This window comes from Rhinolophus sinicus, chromosome 13 (genome assembly GCF_057876585.1).
Source record: "Rhinolophus sinicus isolate RSI-liver-muscle chromosome 13, RSI-T2T, whole genome shotgun sequence".
Lineage (NCBI taxonomy): Eukaryota > Metazoa > Chordata > Mammalia > Chiroptera > Rhinolophidae > Rhinolophus > Rhinolophus sinicus.
This window is the reverse complement of record NC_142513.1, coordinates 62,777,735-62,796,793: the sequence shown is the minus strand read 5'-3', so window position 1 is coordinate 62,796,793 and position 19,059 is coordinate 62,777,735. Positions and strand designations below refer to the sequence as shown.

Sequence of the window (19,059 nt, the reverse complement as noted above, 5' to 3'; positions counted from 1 at the left end):
CCCAGCGCAGCTACGGAGCCGGCGGAGCCCCGGGCGGAGGTGGGCGGACTGCGCAGAGGGTCGAGCCCGGGGCTCTCGCGGCCCGGGCGCGGAGGTCCGGGGAAGCGACCCGAGCCCAAGGCCCGGGCGCCCGCCGAGCGGCTCCGCGCGACAGAGGCAGGGACACCGCGCCGAACAGCGCGCGTCTGCGGCTTCCAGACCCCAGGCGACGGGCGCAAACTGACCTGCACTTGGGGCGTCCATCGCTGGAGACCATATTAGCCCGCGAGGAGGGGACCACGGGGAAAGAGGGGAGGCCGGGACGGGAATGGAAGGAAGGCGGCCGGGGGGCCGGGGAGGAAGGAAGAGCGCAGTCGCACGCAAACACCGCGAGAGCCGCAGCGCGCTCGCGATATTTGCCGACAAGCTCTCGCGAATCTCCGGACGTGAAACAAAGAAAGAGCCAGGGCGGAGCTAGCGGGGAGGCGCGTCCTCGCGCGTCGCGCAGTCGCCACGCTGGGCGGCAGGGGCGTGACCGTCCCTGGTCCGTTACTTAGTGTGGCCTCGCGTGTCCAGTTGTGCGTGGGGCGGGGCGCTCGTCGGAAGAGCAGCGCGAGAACCGCTTCCCGTGGTGATGCCCCTCGGTCCCCGGTGCTGCGTGACCTCCACGCGCGAGCTCGGGCGGGGCGGCCGGCTGGTGGGCGCGCGGGGGGCGCTCCGGCCCCAGTGGGCGGAATGCGGCGTCCTTGTGCTCCTGGAGCGTCAGTCGCCCGTTTGCTGCTCCTCCCCACTTGGAGGTCATGACGCTTCCGTCTCCATCGCTCGCCCCTGCGTCCCCACCGCCTTATCTGCCGCGGGCAGCCCGCTCTGCACAGCGGCTGTGCTCGCCCTTCCCCTCCCATCCTTATCCTGTCCAGTCCGCCTTCCAGAAAGGCCAGCGCTCCCGGTCTGCCACACGGCACTCTGCTCAGTCCTTGCGCTTTCCCTTGTTGAGAGGAGAGGTGCTCTTACATCAGTGACTCTTACATCAGTGACTTATTTGTCTTAAGTATTTTTGTGTGTGACCTCAGACTACTTTTTTCTCCTACCTGCCTCTTAAGGGCGCCCCACTCAGTCCCCTCTGCAGGCCTCTTCCTCTGCGCAGCTAAAATGCACTGGGTACTGAATATACCCCCCAGCTCTGGCCCCGCGCCTCTCCCCGTTTTCCCTGACCTGTCTCACGCTCTCCTGTGGCTTCAGTTATCTGTCATATGCTGATGCTTCCCAGTCCACCTGTAACCCAGAACCATCTCCTAAACCCAGAGGTGTTACGCCTACTGGACACCTTCACATCCCACGGCCACCTCACATTCAAAATCTCCAAAGCTGGACACTAGAATTGGTCAGATACGTGCTTTGCAAATATTTTCTCCCAGCCTATAGCATACATTACTTTCTCCCCCTCACACACTGCTTTTCAGACAAAATTAAGAATTCGGTCTAGTAAGGAAGAGTTAATTCCTGTAAGGCTGGCAATCTCCAATGTCTGCCACGTGTCACTAGACCATAAACTCCAAGAGGGCAGGTGCCATACGTGTGTTGTTACTCCTTGCTATGTCCCCGGTATCTAAAACAGTGCCTGGCACAGAATAGGTACTAAATAAACATTTGTGGCATGAATGAATGAAGTGATTTGTTCAAGATTGTACAACTGGCAGTACAAGATTAAAAAGAAGGGCTAACAATTTGGTTCTCTTTTAAACATTTAAAAACTACGTATTCCTTGATTTAAGTGGGTGATCAGTTTGTAAGGTATATAAATATCTAACCACTATTGTACACCTGAAACGAATACAATATTGTATGGCACATGTGACTGAAAAAAATTTTTAAAAAGTTTTTTAAATATATATATTCAGGTTTTTTTAGAAGCGAGACCGAGAACTTCACAGGGGAAGGGCAGAGAAAGAAGACCTTCCCTAAGAGGCCAAAAAGTGACAGAACTGTCTACTGATGCTTCAGTTTGCCCTTGGGAACTTCGTCTCCCTATCATAAGTGGTCTGAGTATTGTTTTTCCAACCACATTGGTATTCTCCAAAGGGAAGTTTTCCCAATACTTTGTTTTCGGGTTACATGTCTGGAGAGAGTTTCAGCACCCCAGCGACACGTCAGCACCCCTACAGCAGTGTCCTGGGCAATGTCCAGGCAGGTTCATCTCTTCCTTTGTGATTACGTTTTTTATTTTGGAAAAAAAAATTCAAGGATTCAGAAAAATTGTGAGAAAATTACAATAAACTGTCTTATATACTTCACCTAGGTTTATTTAGGATTAACATTTTGCCACACTTGCTTTATCTCTATATATTTACCTATTACATAGTAAGATCCTCATGTTTCCACATATTTTTCAGCTTGATTGAGATATAATTGACATATAACATTGTGTAAGTTTAAGGTGGACAACGTGATGACTTGATAAACATTGTGAAATGATTACTACGATAGAATTAGTTATCTATTCACATAGTTACCTTTTCGTGTGTATGTGGAGAGAACGTCTAAGATTGACTTGACGTACCAATACAGTATCGTCAAGTCTAGTCACCAATCCTCATCATTTCTTATTCTAGTTTTCTTCTTGAATGACTTAAGCGTCAGTTACAGAGATTAGGCCCCTTCAGCCCTAAACTCACCGTCATGATCTCCTCAGAACAGGGAAATCTCTCACGTCATCACACTGCGATGATCCAAGTCAGGAGACCTAACTTTGCTACAGTACAATTATCTAATTTATAACCCATATTCAAATTTTGTCAATTGTCCCAATATTGTCCCTTCTGGAAACTTTTTCCTCAGTCCAGAATCGGATCTAGGAGCAAGCACTGCCTTAGCTGTCACGTCTCCCGTCTCCTATTAACTGGAACAACGCACTGCCCTTCGTTGTCTTTCACATCGGCATTTTTGAAGAATACTGACCCACTGGTTTGAAGCATGTCCTTTCATTTGGGCAGACCTGTGCCGTCGTGGTTACATTTAGACTGTGCACTCCTGGCAGGAATGCTACATAATTGGTGTTCCTTTTTAGAGAAACCCCAGATTTCACTAAGTTACCTTTCTGGTAACTGAGCTATCTCTTAATCTAAAATCAGAGCGGGGTTTCAAGCCAAGTCTGTGGGACTGGAGAGTTCACGTTCTTACCCTCCACAGCTTTGTGGTTGGACGTGGTCTAAGTTGTTACGAGGGGTGGGATGGAGGCACCCTCACCTTTCTAAATCTCAGTGTGGCCTCTCAACAGCTAAGCCCTGAGTGCTGCCCTGTCCTTCCAGTCTAGTTTTAATTCGACACAAGACAAGCGTATTTGGTTATTGATAGTTCCCAAAGAAATGCCTATCTTCAAAAATCAGAACCATGATAAACAAGGAGACCTGCCACTCCATGGAAGCCACTGGCGTAGGTGAAGTGAGAGCTGTTGGCTGCCAGCCCTCGGTACAGGAAGTCAAAGGGATCCATTGTGCACTCCAAGCAGGTAACTGCGTGTTCTGCCCACCTGGTCAAGTGGAATGCAGGTAAGAGTCTTTCCTTTTCGCTGGTAAGAATACACCACACTTTAGAAGTTTTTAGAAACTCACTGAAACCCCAGTCTGTTGCTAGGAGGTGGTTAAGGTCAGTGCAGGTTTGCAGTTCAGAACACAATCCTTGGAAATGTGGTATGATGGAAAAGACCTCCTCCTCAGGCCCGTGTTTCCATTCCTACGGGAAAAAGCACTGCCATCAATACAACGATAGAGGAACATAACTTTCCAAGTACTGGCAGGAGTTATTGTGCCCTCCCCCAGAACCCCCCCCAATTGGCCACCTCATTTCTCTGACAGCTGACCTCAGCCAGGCCCTGCTAGGGGCTGGGGACACAGAGATTAGGATGCGTCTAGGTTTGTCCCTTAGTTGGGGGGTGGAGGTAGGAGCTGAGAGGTAAAAAGACAACGACCACGTGTCCAAAGAATCAGAAAACGATCTTATCGGGAGACAGGAGTGTTGCAACCCAGAAGCTTTGTGGCACTTCCTGTTTCTCCTGCCCAAACGACTTGGATTTTCTTTCTGACAATTCAACTGTCCCCCGCTCCCCTTCATAAACCCAGCATTGGACGCAGCATGTGGCTCAGGATTGGGGGTAACTTAATTAGAAGCAACAAATCACTGTAAGATGTTAGCTGGGCCTCCTGAGAAAGGGAGGCCTTCTTTTTCCCTCTAGGAGTTGTGGAGAGTGAGGTTGTAACACCTGGAATTACAGTCATTTTTACCACCACAGTGGTGAGCTTGGAGCTGTAAGGTCCACTGTGTGCAACCTGAGAATAAACCCAAGACTGTGGAAACAGAGGCTGGAGGGAAAGGAATGATGGGTCCCTGGTGTCATCATGCAGCTGTGGACCAAGCCTTGCCTGTTCTCCACAAGAACTTCCTCTGGAAACGTTTTTAGTTGTGTGAGCAAATAACCCCCTTTACAGTTTAAGCCAATTTGTACTTTTGTTTGTTTGTGTTTTGTAACTTACGTCAAAAGATCTGATGGCTATTTCCTAGCTGTGCAGTTTGGGGCAAATTACTTAGCTTCTCTGAGCTGCAGGTTCCTCAGTTGTAAAGTGGTCAGAAATGGCAAGGATTACTTAAATGACTGTGTATGTGAGAGATTGTACAGTCTCCAGAAGTGGCTGTAACAAATTACCGCTAACCTAGTGGCTTAAAACAACACAATTTTATTATCTTACAGTTCCAGAGACCAGAAATGGGTCTCACTGGGCTATGAGGTGCCAGCGGGCCACACTGCGCTGAAGGCTGTTGGGGGGGCCAGTTCCGGGCCTCTTCCAGCTTCTTGAGGCTGCCCTCACTCACTCCTTGGCTCGTGAGAGCAGCAGCGGTACCGTCTGGCCTCTGTTGCTGGCATCACATCTCTTTCTGACTTTCCCACCTCCCCGTCTCACATCTAAGGAGGCGGGGACGACTCTGGGCCAAGTGGGTGATGCAGGCTCATCTCCCATCTCACAGTCCCACGATCTGCAGCCTTCATTCCCTCCTGCCGAGAGACAGAGCCTACAGCAGGTGCCGGCGTCAGGGCGGGGGCATCTCCGCAGATGGCGGGGGCGATCCTGCCGACCACCAGAGTCTATCCAGTGTGGACGTATATGCAGGACTCCGTGAATTACTCCCATGGGCTCTGAAGCACAGAGGAAGAGCAGAAGCCCACACGGGCATCAAAGGGTTTTAGAGAAAACGATGTGTGTGTTGAGTCCACTTAGAAACAATGCCTTCCACCTATCGAATACTTCAGACATGGTGCCAGATGGGTGCATGACCTATTTGTCACCTTCATAATAACACTGAGGATCAATATTATTAGTAGCCGTGTTGCGTAGATTTAAAAACTGAGGTTCAGGGATGTGAAAGATGTGATCCCTCATTAGCACTCACTGCTTAATGGAACTACAGAGATTGGTTTTGATGACAGCAAAAGATGCAAAAAGGTCCAGAAAACACGGGGCACCGGCAGGGAAAGGTACCTACCTCCTGGGAAAGGTAGGCCCAGGAGGGGCTCTGTGCAGACGGCAGAAGACAGCGCCCAGGTACCAGGTGCCCGGGGGGCCAGGAAGGGTATCTGGGGAGAGCGAGAGGGAAAGTTGCAGGGGACCTGAAAGGAATTTGGGATGGTATTGAAAGCACATTGCACTTAATAAACTCTTTAAAATGTCAGAGCAAGGAGGGAACACAAGAAGTCATCTGGTTCAGGGGCTTTCTAGATGGGCCTGGGTCTCGCCGAGGTTCTGTGGTGGGTTACAGGTGAGATGACAACACAGCAGGAATGGGAAACCAGATTCCGGCCGGGGGTCCCTCGCCCCTTCAGGGAACACAGGCCAGCGGCCCCAGGTTGGTGTGAGCGGAACCCTCTTAGAACCACTCCTCCGTTCTCAGCTCTTCCAGGCTGTTCCGCAGCTGAGCCCCTGGTTTGTGCCCAGAATTTTCACAGGGATGTTGGGGCACACAGCTTGGGCTGCTATCAGGCGAGGGGCCTCTAGGGGGCAGCAGCACGAGGCATTGTCCTTCCCAGTGACACAGTCGCTGTGGACTGAATGTGCAGCCTGGGCGCCAGAGGTTAATGAAACACGGAGGGACAATAACGGAATGTAGTGCCCAACTGTACCCTCGAACAAGCAATAAGAACGGATTAAGACACCCAGGTGGCCCTTTCAAAGCCGCCATCCTGCCAGCTCCATCTGTCCCATGAGGTGGCCCCACTCAGGACACCACAGACACCCCGCACTCAGAAGGGCCTTCAGGATGAGCTAAGGGGGCTGTTCTTCTAAAGGTCATGATGTGGAAATCTGACCTTCCCTCCCCACATTACAGGTGCCCCGGGCCTTCTCCAAAGTCCCACTCCTCCCCGAGGTAAGACACACGACCCCGGGCTGATGCAGCACTTGGTTACAGCAGCTTTGGGGCTGGTGTCAGCACAGCACCTAGAGGGGTCTCCTCCATCAGACATGGAAGCCCGTTCCGGCCATCCCCTGCTCAGGACTGCGCACTGGTCCTTTCTGACCTGCAGGGGCTGGACCCCAAAAGACAACACTTCCAAGACCCCTTGCAGGTCGGGGTGTGGCTTATATTCTGCTGGCGAAACGCACTTGTGTGGGACCCGGGTTCAGAGGTGAGCTGTGCGGAGAAAGGCGCGGAGCATGGCCATCTATCTGCTGGCACCGATCGGGTGGTGACAGCCTCGCGATTATCACCCTTGGCAGTCCAGTTCGCAGAAAATGAGCCTCTACAGGTGCGAGGAAGTTAACGGGAGACCTGAACACACAGTGTCCAGGCTGAGGCTGCAGGAAGGACTGCCAGAGGCCCCAGGGGGTTACCTGTGTGTGACCAGGCGGCCAGTGTCTCCAGCTGTGCAGCACGCTCTACACCCCAGGGGTCTCAGTGATTCTCAGCTGTCACCAGCAGGACACCTCCATGGTCAGCACAGCCAGCACAGCCGCAGCTCCAGGGTCACACGGGGCCCGCTGCAGGCCACAGCAGTGGTGCCACACACTCTGCTCCCTGTCCTCACAAGGCCAGTGACTGGATGCTGGAGTCCCACACGGGCCACCAGGCAGTCAGCACAGGCAGCAGAGCTGTGGCTCCCGTCACCTTCACCTCTGTGCAAGCCTATCTGAACCCCTGCTACTAGGGCACCTGTCCGGGAAAGACTTCCGCTTCCCAGCTGACGCAGAGGAAGGAGCACGGGGAGGAGGTGGGGTCCACTGTCACTGAATGTCCAGGGTACATTCGGACATCATAGAGCACCAACCCTGCCCACAACCGGCTCTGCTCTGGTGGCCAGCGGGGGCGGCACGACCTCCAGGACATGCCATGTGACGTGCTCCAGTCACACGAGGGAAAAGTGCTCCTGGATGCTGAGCTGAAACCTGTGCTGAGACCAGTCCCAGCTGTGCTGACTGGGGCCTAGAGGAGTCGGCTCCTGTGTCCTTTCCCCTGCCCTCAGGGATCTAAGGACGGTGACAGTGACGTTACCCACACGGTGCTGAGCAAAACGCTGGCGCTCCGCTGAAAAAGGGCTGCAGAGAGCCACGCACTGGAGTGAGGGCAGAGATGGAGACTGGGCAGGGCAACCAGCTGTCCCACCGAGAGGAGAACGTGTTCACGGTGTCATAGCAAACGCAAAACCACGGCCATCGGGCAACTCTCTGCTTCTGAGAGGCTGAGGAAGAAACTCATTCACAGCAGATCGGGCACGGTCTGCGAAACCGGCCCCAGAGGGAGTGCAGATACACACGGTCTTGGGCTGGGCCCCTGCGGAGGGCTTGCTGGGGAGACTGCTCCCCACGTCCAAGTCCAAAGTGCTCCAGCCCCCTGACCACCAGTTTTCATTCATGAACAGCAGGGGGCCACTCTCACGGACCCACTTTTTAAAGAAGGGGGCCTAGAGGTCAAGTGACATTTTTTCACATCACGCTAATTACAACCTTTTGGAGCTGTGGTTTGCAAGTTCCCCGGCCTTTAAAAGCTTTGTTGGTGATTTTAAAAGCCTCGTGCACTCATGGACTGCTCTGACACCCCCCACTAAGAAGAGGAGTCAAAGATTGAAAGAGGCAGTTTCCCCCTCATTTTGGTGATGCATGAACAAACGTCAAAGAATTTGGTAAAGCAAGTGAACTGCCTCTGGGCCAGAATTTATTTATTCACAGTACTTCTTGGTTTCCTATGCTGAGTAAATATTATGGACTCTACAGAGGCTGAGAACTTGACCCCCCAAGAAACAAATTGCCCAGCTGGGAAGGGCTGTCTGTGTGGGCCAGAAGATAAAGCCACTCTGGCTGGACGATGTGGAAAAGTTTCGCAAGGAGATGACAAAGGACAGGAAAAATGAAACAGAGAAGCCACGGTTCCTTACCATGGCAGCACCCTGAGGGCCTGGCCAGGAGTTCCACATGCTGTCTTTGTTGGGCTCTGGCTCTGCTGCTCAGCCTTCCCACACACACACACACACGCATGCGGGTGCAGCTCTCTTCCTTTCCAGTAAATTCCATGTAGCGAGGGCTAACCCGAGGCCTTGGCTGACGAAGACTTCTGGAGGAAGGAAAGACCAGGTCGTTCAGGGACGGATGGAGCAGCAGGTTTGCAAAGACATGGAGCGAACCTCAAAATCTCCTTGTACTAGACCCTGGCCCACGTGTTTACAAGTACCAAGCACACGTTTAAAATTTCACCACAGGAGGGTCCAAAGGACCCTCTCCCCAGCTGCATTAGTTTTGCAAGTTTCAGTGTCTATAATTATTTTAAAAGAAAAGGTTTTTCTTTAAAAAGTGCATTGGTGTTGATATGGCCAGCGGAGTGTCTGGATTCCCACCTCCTCTCCAGAGATGTGTCATGGGGGAGCCTGCACAGGCAGGAAGAGGAGGCCAGCACCAGAGCAGGAGCCGAACCAAAACCTCAGCAGAGAGGAGGCTGGGGCCGGTCAGGAGCTGCTCCCCCAGCCCCTCCTTGATTGTCACGCACAGAACTGCTTCCCCTCAGAATACTCATCAGGTCCCCTCACCCACACCCCCATCCATTCTATGTGAACCCCACCCTCTGGTGGGCGAGGCTCCTTTTACCTGCAGGACCGCCCTCCCGGCCCAGCTGACTGGACTCTCAAAGGCCACAGCCCACAGCTGCCACCACGGTGCAACTGTCCCTTTCGATCAGTCTTGTCAGCTCACCCTCTGAGAGGCTGCAGCACCGGAGGCCCCCACGTGCCCCCACGTGCCCCACACCCATCTGGTAGCAGGATGTTTCTTTTACAATAATTTATACAGTTTTGATTGGTCGCATATATTTGTGAGCAGAATTTGTGATCTTTACCACTGTCAGGGATCGTTTACTTGTCACCCCCAGGGCAGTTCTGATTCAGACAACCCCGTTTAACAAGGGGGGCTCCACCTCTTCCTGTGCGTCAGGGTGGGAAGAGTCTCAGGTCCCTCAAGTAGAAAGAGTCCTGCCCGCTCGGTGTGTGACCTTACACTAGTCCCCATCTGCACGGGCTTGAACGCCACCCCCCGTCAGCAAAGCCCCGGCAGCGGTCACTTGGGTCTTTCCTGGTTGGAAGGAAAGACTGTTATTGTCCCCATCGCAGGGACGAGGAGCAGAGGAGACGCACAGCCAGGGCAGTGCTGGGTGTGAGTCCACAGCCCATTGTCCTTGGACCCCTTGCTCCCACTTGTGGGACATGGGGTCAGACTTTCATGCAGGACTTGCATCCCAGCTCTGCCATGGCCGCTATGGGACAGTGTGAACCCCTCCCCTCAGGCCTCGGTGTGATGAGTGGGTGGAGTCTCCGACCTCCATGGCCTGGGAGGGGAGATGGCGCAGGAAACAGGCCGACATGGTCTAGACCCCAATCCTTCACTGTTCACCAGAGGGGTGAGCATCAGAGTGACAGCACAGCCCTCTTGGAATTCGGAATTCAGCAGCACGTGGAGCATCCAGCCCCGCCCCTGGGGACGGGGGCAAGGGGAGACGTCGTGTTTCAAGCGCTCACCCAACACATGCGAGGCAGCCAGCTGTCAGGAGGCTCTCCTTGTCCCATGAACGAGTTACAGAGGCAGGTGGAAGTAGTTATCTTTGTTGAGAGAAACAGGGCACCGGAACTCGCTCGGAGGCCCTGGAAGATGAGGGGAATGAAAACCAGATTCTATAGTCAGAGATGGGAAGGAGTGGGCAAGCTGTCATTTAGTTGTGGGACCTGGGCCAGTGTAGGCGCACACGCTGGAAGGGGGTGGCTGAGGCTCAGGCAGCCAAGCGTCCTGCTCAAGGTCACAGGAGCTGTATAGGGTCCCAGGTTCCCAGCACGGCCTCCCCATCGCCCACTGCCCCTGCAGCAGCCAATCTGCTGTCCCTGACCCACGCGGCGGGGACACTGGGAAAGGCCCACAGCACTGGGCAGGGACAGGAGATTTGGGGGTGCTGGCGGGGCCCACTGGCTGGCTTCACAGTTGAGCTTTTCTGTGCCGATGACATCGCTGCGTATGTGCCCTTTGGCTGCTTGGCTGACACGTTCCACAACTTGCTGGAATCCGCAGAGACAGAACACATGCATAAAGGGGAAAATGAAAAATCCCAAGGGTGTGGTCAGCCCGGAACATTGATTTGTACCCCACGCTTGTAAAACATCTCCGTCTTTGTAAGCCCCCTCAGTGGCCACAGCATGTGGACTCTGCTCCCTTAGGGAAGCTGGGGCCACTGCACGTGGACCACAGTTACCGCCGTATGTGCCGTTGGACGGGTGCACGCGCTGTGCTGGGTGCTAAGAAATGGGGCAAGGGAAGAAGCGGCCATGGGCCCGTGGCGGACAGCGGCTCAGCTCCTCTCTGTCGGGACTCCCCATGCCCTCAGTTGCCAACCCCTGGGGAAAATGATACAAGCTTTGACTGAGCCATGATACAAAGGTTCAGCCCCCAGGTTTTCGAGTCCAGATAAACTGGTTTGAGTCCCAGCTCTGCTTACCAGCTGTTGACCTTGGGGAAATTCCTTCAGTGCTGTCTCCATGTGTTCACTAGCAAAATATGAACAAAAGAACACTGAATTCTCATAAGCACCATACACAGTACATATACTTATCATACTCATTTTACAGGTGAGGACGCAGACGCACAGAGAGGTTAGGTGACTCCCCTGAGGCCACACAGCTGGCCTGCTCCCCAATGTTGGCAGGGTTGACATTGGGCCAGATGATGCCTCATTGTGGGGCTGTCCTGGGCCCCGTAGGCTGCTCAGCAGCATCGCTGGTCTCTGCCTTCTAGACACCAGCACACACAGGTGCAACAACCCAAAAGTCTTGCACGTGGCCCAATGTCCCCTGGGGGCTGAATCACCCCAGGGGAGAGCCCCTGAGGATGCCAGCTCAAGGCCGGCTGCAGAGCGTTTCAGGTCCTAAAACCTCGGGAGAACCGTGATCCCGGCGGTACAGCTGGACAGCGTCACCCCTACAGCCTGAGGCTCGTTGCTGTGGCCTGAGGCAGAGTCAGCAGCCAAAGGTCCAGGAGACAAGGAAACTCAACAGACACCCCCGACGCAGCTGCCATGACAACCCCACAGAGAACGTGAAGTCCCCTCGTCCTTCAGACACAAGCCACCCCGCTCGTCCCCCTTCTCATGGACAACCTCTTTCATGCATGAAGAATAACCCCAGCAGTCTGTTTTTTATGTCTCATTTATAAACTTCTATGAACCTAGGGTCAACACACAGGACTGATTTTCCTATTTAACACTTTACATAAACAGGATTTTAACAACAGCCACTTTGTTTTCACTCAACAATACATTGTCGAGATCTATCCCTAATGACATGCGCAGCCCTTAACTGCCGTGCAATAGTCTGCTCTCTGACTATACCTACTGTTTCCCCCAAAATAAGAATGGGTCTTATACAATTTCTGCTCCAAAAGACACATTAGGGAGTATTTTCAGGGGATATCTTCTTTTTTCATGTACAACAGTCTACACTTATTCAAACACAGTCACGTCATCTTCTTCTGGAACATCGTCATAACGTACTAAATGCACCCGTCTGGCTGACGATCTTAACTGGGGCTTATTTTTGGGGAAACACGCTACCTCACTGGGCCGTCTCCTATCAGTGGACACCCGAGTTGTCCTGTTTTGTGCAAAGACCAATGTGCTGCGGTACATGTCCTCAGATGCATTTCCTGTGCACATGCTGAACCTTGCGTGGGCACGTACGTAGACGGAACTGTTTCCCATAAAGGAAAAGAACTGAAGTCACATGTCCCATTTCCTCAGCGCTGCCCAGCTGTCCTCTGTGGGTGTCTTATTCTCACTAGCAAGGCATAAGAGTGCTTCCAACACTTCCACTGTCCATCCTGGGGTCTCGAGGGAAAGACTGGGAGTCACCGGCTCTGGGAGGACAGCGGGGTCAGACCACCAACCTCATCCTGACGTTGAAAAGTTGAACTGCAGATCGACCCCTCCTGGCAATTCACCTTAGCCAAGGACACAAACTGCTCTTAAAGCGAAGCAGCGCTCAAATTCACTGCTGCAATGAAAGGACTTCCCAGGGGCCCTCACAAACGCGGCCCAGTGTCCCCATGATGGGGTAACACTGAGCCTGGAGGCCCGCCCTCGTCCTGGGCAGGTATGGAACGAGGAGCCCACAGCCAGCCCACTGCTGGACCAGGCTGATGGAACCCATGGGGCTGGTCTGCACCTCAGCCCAGCAGAGAAGCTGAGGTGGGCCCATCCGGCTGTGGCAGCAGGTGTGGCCAGCCTGTCACAGCCACCTGTGCTGGCCGACTTCCTGGCTGCAGCCGGCCCTGGCCCCCTGGCCACCCGGGTCCCCAGACATTCCTTGGTCACCTGCCCCCTCTAGAGTCACAGTCTTCAGGGAGCTGAGAAAACAGCAGGAAGCAAGGAGTCAGGTCTGGTTCCAGCCCTGCCTGCATCCGGGGAGTGGGGACTATGGCTGCGATGGCAATGGTCCCTTCCCTTGGGACCTCTCAGGGGGAGTGTGAGGAGCAGCAACCGTCAGGGCTTCGGAAGCCGCCAGGCGCCTGCTGTAGGTGACAGGCTAACACACTGGGTGTCACTACACGCTGGCGTCACTAAGTGCCCAACATGTAGCATTTCAGCTCCATTCCCGGTATCCCTGTAAGTTAGGGCCTGCTGTTAGTCCCAATTTGCAAACGAGGAGGATGAACCAGAGAAGTTACGAGCCTCACCTGGCATCACACAGCTGGGACTCACCCGAGGACCCTGAGCGCTCACACGTGGGTGACACTGACCTCTCAGGCCCCTGACAATCCAACCCGTGATCGGTGACCACGAGTGACAGAGGCCTGATCCCCAAAGGCTGCGGAGGTACACACCCCAAGAGGAAGAGCGGACTCGTCAGTGGGCCGAGCGCAGGACCCGTGTCAGGATAGCACCGCTGCCCACGAATGCTGCCCAATGTCTGCGAGGAGCAGAGGGAGGGGCCTTAGGGGGCTTTGCAGGGCGGGGGTCAGGCCCCTGGCCCACAAGGACTCCCCTGGACTGTGTCTTGTCCTGGGAGCCTGCCCGCGTTTCCCATCCTGACCGCCCTTACAGCACGCCCCCGAGGGTGAGCGCAAGGAAGAGGCGGGCAGGAGTGTCGCCCTCCCCCGGGGGGGGGGGGGGGGGCGAGAGGAGCTCGGAAGCAGTCCTAGGCTCTGCAGGAAGAAGTGCAGACAGTACTTCACCAGGGGAAGGCTGACTTCCAGGCCAATCTGCTCCGGATGGTGGCAATCACAGAGGCACGCGTTTCTGTCCCTTGTGTCCCTCTAGAGCCTGGTGGCTCCCGCTGGGTCCCTGACACGCGGCTCCCCAGAGAGTACCTGAAAGCAGCCGCGAGCCTCACGCGAAGGAGGTTTGCAGCATTATGAGGGAGGAAGCACTTATAACCACGCAGTGCTGAGTATAATATGCCTACGGATCCTGGGGGATCTTGTTAAAATGCAGAGTCCGGGTGTAAATCGGGGGAAGCTGAGACTCTTGCACAACAAGCTCTCAACTGAAACCACTGTTTGGAGGACCACACTCGGAATAACAGACACAGAGGTGTGGGGACACGCTGGGGCAGCAGGTCTGGGCTCCTCATGCCACCTTTCCATCCAGCTGACTTTGGGAAAGCTACTTAACGTCGTCTAGTCTCAACGCGTCCATCTGTAGGACAGTAAATACGACCTATTACGATTTAGTCAATACCTAAATATTAGCAAAACCTAACGGGGTAGGACCTTCCTAATGGAACTGTTGAAAGGGTTAAACGCGGGGTACGTAGTCCAGAGCCTGGCACACATACACCTTCACTAAGCCATCACTGGCAGCTCCGGATCAGTACAGGGAATGGAGAGGCTAGTCTGGTAGAATCTCACGCCCCAAGGAGCCAGCACAGACATGGGGAGGAAGGGATTCTTTCTGGGGTCATGAGGGAAAGCCTTTCTCACTCTGCCTTAGAGCCACCTGAGGCCAGCTCCTGTCCTGTCATTCATCAGTGCTGCCCCGCTGGCCTCCCTGGAAAGAATGCGAGCCTGGGTCACCTGGGCAGATGCGATGCTGGTCCCGGCGCAGCCTCCTGTCTCAGCAGCTTTGTCTTCCCGGGAGCCCCTCCGCAGGTTTCTGGCTCACTTGCAGCCACCCCGAGCTGCTTCTCCCTAAATCATGTCCACGTCGCCGAGCGCTGCGAGCCGGCCTACATCCGCAGGGCGCCAGCTGTCCCCTGTGGAATATGAATGGTGGCCGTCAGGCTGTTTGTCTTGTTGCCTCCGCAGTCTGCTTTCTGCGCGGCTAGGCCGGGCGTGTTGGCAGGCTCGGGGATGCCATTATTTTCCTTGGTGACATTTTCTGGGCGTAGCCTGGATTCATCGTGAAGCGCTGAGGACAGCACTTGCCAGCGTCTGGAACTGCGTAGCCCACTTCCTCACCCATGTCTATCTGTCCTGTGGACCCACCCACACTCAGACACAAGAGCCCTGTGCCCTTGTCAGACTGGGAGGTACATGTGACCCCCTGGGATCTTGTTAGTCGGCAGCCTGACTCAGCAGGCCTGGGGCCAGGCCTGAGACCCTGCATTTCTAACAAGCTGTCGGTGAGCTGACGATGCTGGTCCCTGGAACCATGGTTGTCGTCTCCCGGCTTTGTCACTGCCTTTGCTAGTGTTCTGAGAGTGCTGTGGCTTTCCCTGGCGGTCTGCAGTCCTGAGTGCCCCGAGATTGTCAATGGATAGCTGGCAGCGCTCCAAACTTGGCCAAGGACACCTTGACCTTCTTTACGACTGTCTGGGACTGGTGGCCTTGACTTGCCCACACTCTGTAAGCTTGCTGGCCTCCTGGTCCCACCTGGAGCCTCTCCTGGTCCTTTGCCCTGCACCCTACCCTGGCACCTCCAGTCTTCACCCTGCCATCCCCAGACTGCCTACCCTGGGCAGGTGGACCACTTGTGTCTGCACCTGGCCCACTGCCCTAGGGTGTCCCCCCCCCTTTCCTGGCTCCTCCGAGGGCACCAGGTGTCTGACAGGAGCCTGGGAAGCAGCGGCTGTGAAGCTGATTAAACCGACACGGGCGCAAAGGCCCATCGGCACCTGCCCTCCGTGCCCCCCTTCAGCCTGGCAAAGCTGAAGGGCACTAGTGTGACCTTCTCGTGTGACACCCTGTACTGCAGGACTGGTGTCGGGGCCAGGCCAAGGCTGAGCTGCACTCTGGCCCCCAGCCTGCTGCTCCCCGAGCCTAGTCACCTGGGGCTGCCCTGAACTCTCGGCCCACCCCAGGAAGCCAGGGACAAGCCCTCGGAGCTTCCCCTGAAACCCCATCTCTGTGAAGCTTTCTGTTTTACAAGCTGGCCTTTCTTTTTCATTGTTTAAATATAGTTGTCTATTGGGACTGAAGAGACAGAAATACACACGGAAGAACATAATTTTGGAATACCACCTGTCACTACATATAATCGTAAAAGAACGTGTTATTCATGGTCCTACCTACAAATTGATATACGTATTAATGAATAACACACATAGATTTGCTTGAAAAAATACATGCTCTTGAAAATGTCACTATTAAATTAGCAAAATATTGGTACAAAGTTGAGGAAAGCGTAATATGTGTTTCCCACAGGCCGAGGTAATGCTAATGAGAATACCACATTGCAGCCTTCATATGAGGGAAACTAAAGTAGAGGCGACCTCAGAGGCATTGGGGTTCGGCTCCAGACCGCCGTAGTAAAGCGAGCTGCAACATTTTGCTCGTGGAGGCTCTTACCTTCAATTCGTAAAAGACGCCACATCCGTGAAGTTCGAGGCAGTGCAGTGCGTCACACGAGGTGGCCTGTGAGCAGCGAGGAGGTCTGTACAGCGTGAGGGGCTTCTCAGGTATTTCTAACACAGACATTCGGGGCTCCTTTTTACATGGTCATTGGACGGTCTCCTCAAATAAAGAGTCGTAACCATCGCTGACTTAATAGCGTTCCCACGGACGTATTTCTGAAGTTCTTGGGACTTGCATTTTTGACAGTGGTCTTTTCGCCGTTTATGAACTTTCAGTCTGAACAAATGGCAGACGCACAGAAGCGCTGTCAGGAGAACACAGAGCCTTCTCGTACGCTCACCTCCAGGTCTCACCCGGGAGCCTGTTACACACGCTCACTGCGTGGGACTGGCAGTGCCGCTGGCCACTGCCACCTACCCTTTGCCAGCCTCTCCTCCATTTTACCAAATACCTCCTCACGTCCCTTTCTGTTGTTCCACGCAGCAGCCAGGACACCACGCTGCCTTCAGCCATGCCGTTCGTGTCGTCTGCTGTCTTCCGGGTGACTGTCCTGTTAGGGGCAGACAGGTGGTGACACTGTTGTTCAGGTCACTTGTACCCTTGCTGATTCTCTCGTGACTCTTTCTGTCAATCAGTGCTGCAGTGCTGGATTGCCCAGCTCTGACGTGGACTTGTCTATTTCCTGTTTCCTCCAATAGTCAATCAGTCCCCAGCACGGTAACCGGCATACAGGGCACCCCTGGTCACCCCCACCCAATCTACCACCCATCAGGGGCTAGGCTCCAAATGGCTCGGCTGTGCAGACGACACGGAAGGAAGGCATGGGCAGGACTCCGAGCTGGCTGGGCTCCCTCGTGGCTCTAACCTGGGTGAGGACGGCAGGGCGGGCCTGAGACCTGGGCCTGGCTGAGCCCCTCCCGGCCTGGATGACACCAGGCCACCACCCACCTGTTCTCGCTCTGCCTGGGGGGGAGGGGGGGCTCATCTGTAAGTGAGGCAGCTTGACCGTGAAACCCAAGTTCTCCCAGCTCCGTGACTTCAAAACTGGAACTCAGCCCACTCCGTCATGGACTTGCTGGGGTGCTTCTGGTCACGCAGAGCCTTGCCTCAGTGAATGCTGGAAACCCTCTTGCCTCAGGGTCCCCCCTCAGTGTCCCCACCTCCATCACAGAACTCACAAGTCCGGCACTTCTGACATGTGCACTATGGAGTCTGTTTTCCTTCCTCATCGAAGTGCAGCCTCCTGGGGAGCCCGCATCCACGGAACCACATGTGGGGGAGCAGGAACGGCTCCGCTCTGAACCTGTAGGTGGTCCCTCCCCAATGGGCTGGTAATCACCTCCCGGATTCCAGAGGCTCCGTATGTGAAACGCAAGCTGGAAGGCCCAGCGGGTTTGCCTCCCCCATCTCAGCTGCGAGCGAGCGGGGCTTGATTTGTGTAGAGCTGCTGTGGGGAGACAGGCCTGGGCCCCTCCCAGCCTCTCCGTGCTGACACTGGCCTGCCCTCTGAGTGCACCTGCCCTGTGCGTGGGCCTGCCAGCCTCGCTGGGCTCCCTGGTGGAGCCTCTGACTTGGGCCTGACCCTCCCATTGGGGGGGGGGGGGCTGAGGGGCTAAAAGGGGGAACCGTCAGGAAAGAACAATTTAACTGTTCACAACATCAGCACTGAGCTTGAAATGGGTCTGGACACCTCATTCTACCATTTCTTCTGTGTTTCCTTCTGTAAAGAGGGGCTGACTACCTCTTACAAACCCAGAGGCAGGTACTGTATGTGGGGGGGACGGAAGGAAGCATCACACACAGGTCTGCACATAAGCAATGAATGCTCTAGAGAGAAGCCGGGGAGAGACAGCCCTGCATTCGCGCGTGTATGCTGTCACCAAGCCCCTCCTCCTCCTCTCAAGGCCTAGGACACAGCTGCCACACTACAAGGCCCATTGACAGGTGTCACCATGAGGCAGGGACAGCCACGTGGGAGCTCCCGGGAGGGACGGCTCACTCCCAGCCAGCGCCCCAGGCGGCTTCCTGAAGGAAACCATGAGCTGTCCCCAGGGTGAGGGGACTCCATAGCTGGGATGGAAAGGAGGGAATTATGGGAACCTGCGGTGAGTACAAGACCCACCGGAAAGCTGGAAAAAGCAGGATGTGTCCAGGGAGCAAGCTCCCTAGAGATTAAGCAGCAGCGTCCCCATCTGAATGGCTGTGTGGTCTCAGAAGTCACCTAACCTCTCTGGCTTCACTGCTTTCTGTTCAGCGGGGACAAGGCTGAGAGCTCCTGTGATGCCCCTTTCACCCCCTCCTTCCTTCAGGAAGCAGGGGACAAACTGCCTGCCCTCATGGAGTGGGAAGAAAGACAATAAACAGGACATACGGGGCCAAATGCCTTGGAGCAAAGCAAACTAGGGAAGGGAGTGGCGAACAAGGAAGATGGGCTAGCAACTTAAAACAGGAGGACCAGGGAAGGCCTCGCTGGGACGGTGACAGCTGGGCAAAGACCTGATGGAGGTGAGGAGCCAGCCAAGTGGGCATCTGGGACACAGCTGTCTGCACAGAGGAACAGCAAGTGCAAAGGCCCTGGGGTGGATGCGAGCTTGGCGTGTTCAGGGCCCAGGAAGGGGCCCGTGTGCCTGAAATGGAGAGGCAAAGCAGTGGGTCTGCCCAGAAACCGGCTCTTAGGATGTATACGGCTGCCCTCTTTCTGCAAGGGCAAGTCCCATCGTGTAATCAGAAACAGCTTGAGGGAGCTGGCTCGCAGGAAGCACTGCGGAGGCCGGCACAGCGGCTGGCA

At 54.8% G+C, this 19,059-nt stretch overlaps 1 protein-coding gene and 1 long non-coding RNA gene across 4 annotated transcripts in view; both read right to left on the bottom strand.

Moving 5' to 3' along the window:
- The window catches only part of IREB2 (iron responsive element binding protein 2), a 37,796-nt gene extending 37,417 nt beyond the window's left edge, over window positions 1–379 (bottom strand). Inside the window, exon 1 of the mRNA XM_019751230.3 lies at window positions 225–379. Within this exon, the coding sequence (XP_019606789.2) occupies window positions 225–243 (19 nt within the window). The 5' untranslated portion in view covers window positions 244–379. The remainder of the gene's footprint in view (window positions 1–224) is intronic.
- A 3,515-nt stretch (window positions 380–3,894) lies between these two features.
- Window positions 3,895–17,664, bottom strand: LOC141568306 (uncharacterized). 3 transcript variants are annotated; one of them, XR_016018301.1, is made up of 6 exons: window positions 16,266–17,664; window positions 10,984–14,731; window positions 10,019–10,141; window positions 8,393–8,568; window positions 5,512–5,602; window positions 3,895–5,164 (listed from the first exon to the last, which is right to left on the bottom strand). It is a non-coding gene; the product is annotated as an uncharacterized LOC141568306 (long non-coding RNA). The 3 variants fall into 3 exon arrangements; XR_016018300.1 differs by having other exon boundaries at window positions 10,019–14,175; window positions 14,553–14,731; XR_016018299.1 differs by having other exon boundaries at window positions 10,019–14,731.
- Between the last annotated feature and the right edge of the window lie 1,395 nt (window positions 17,665–19,059).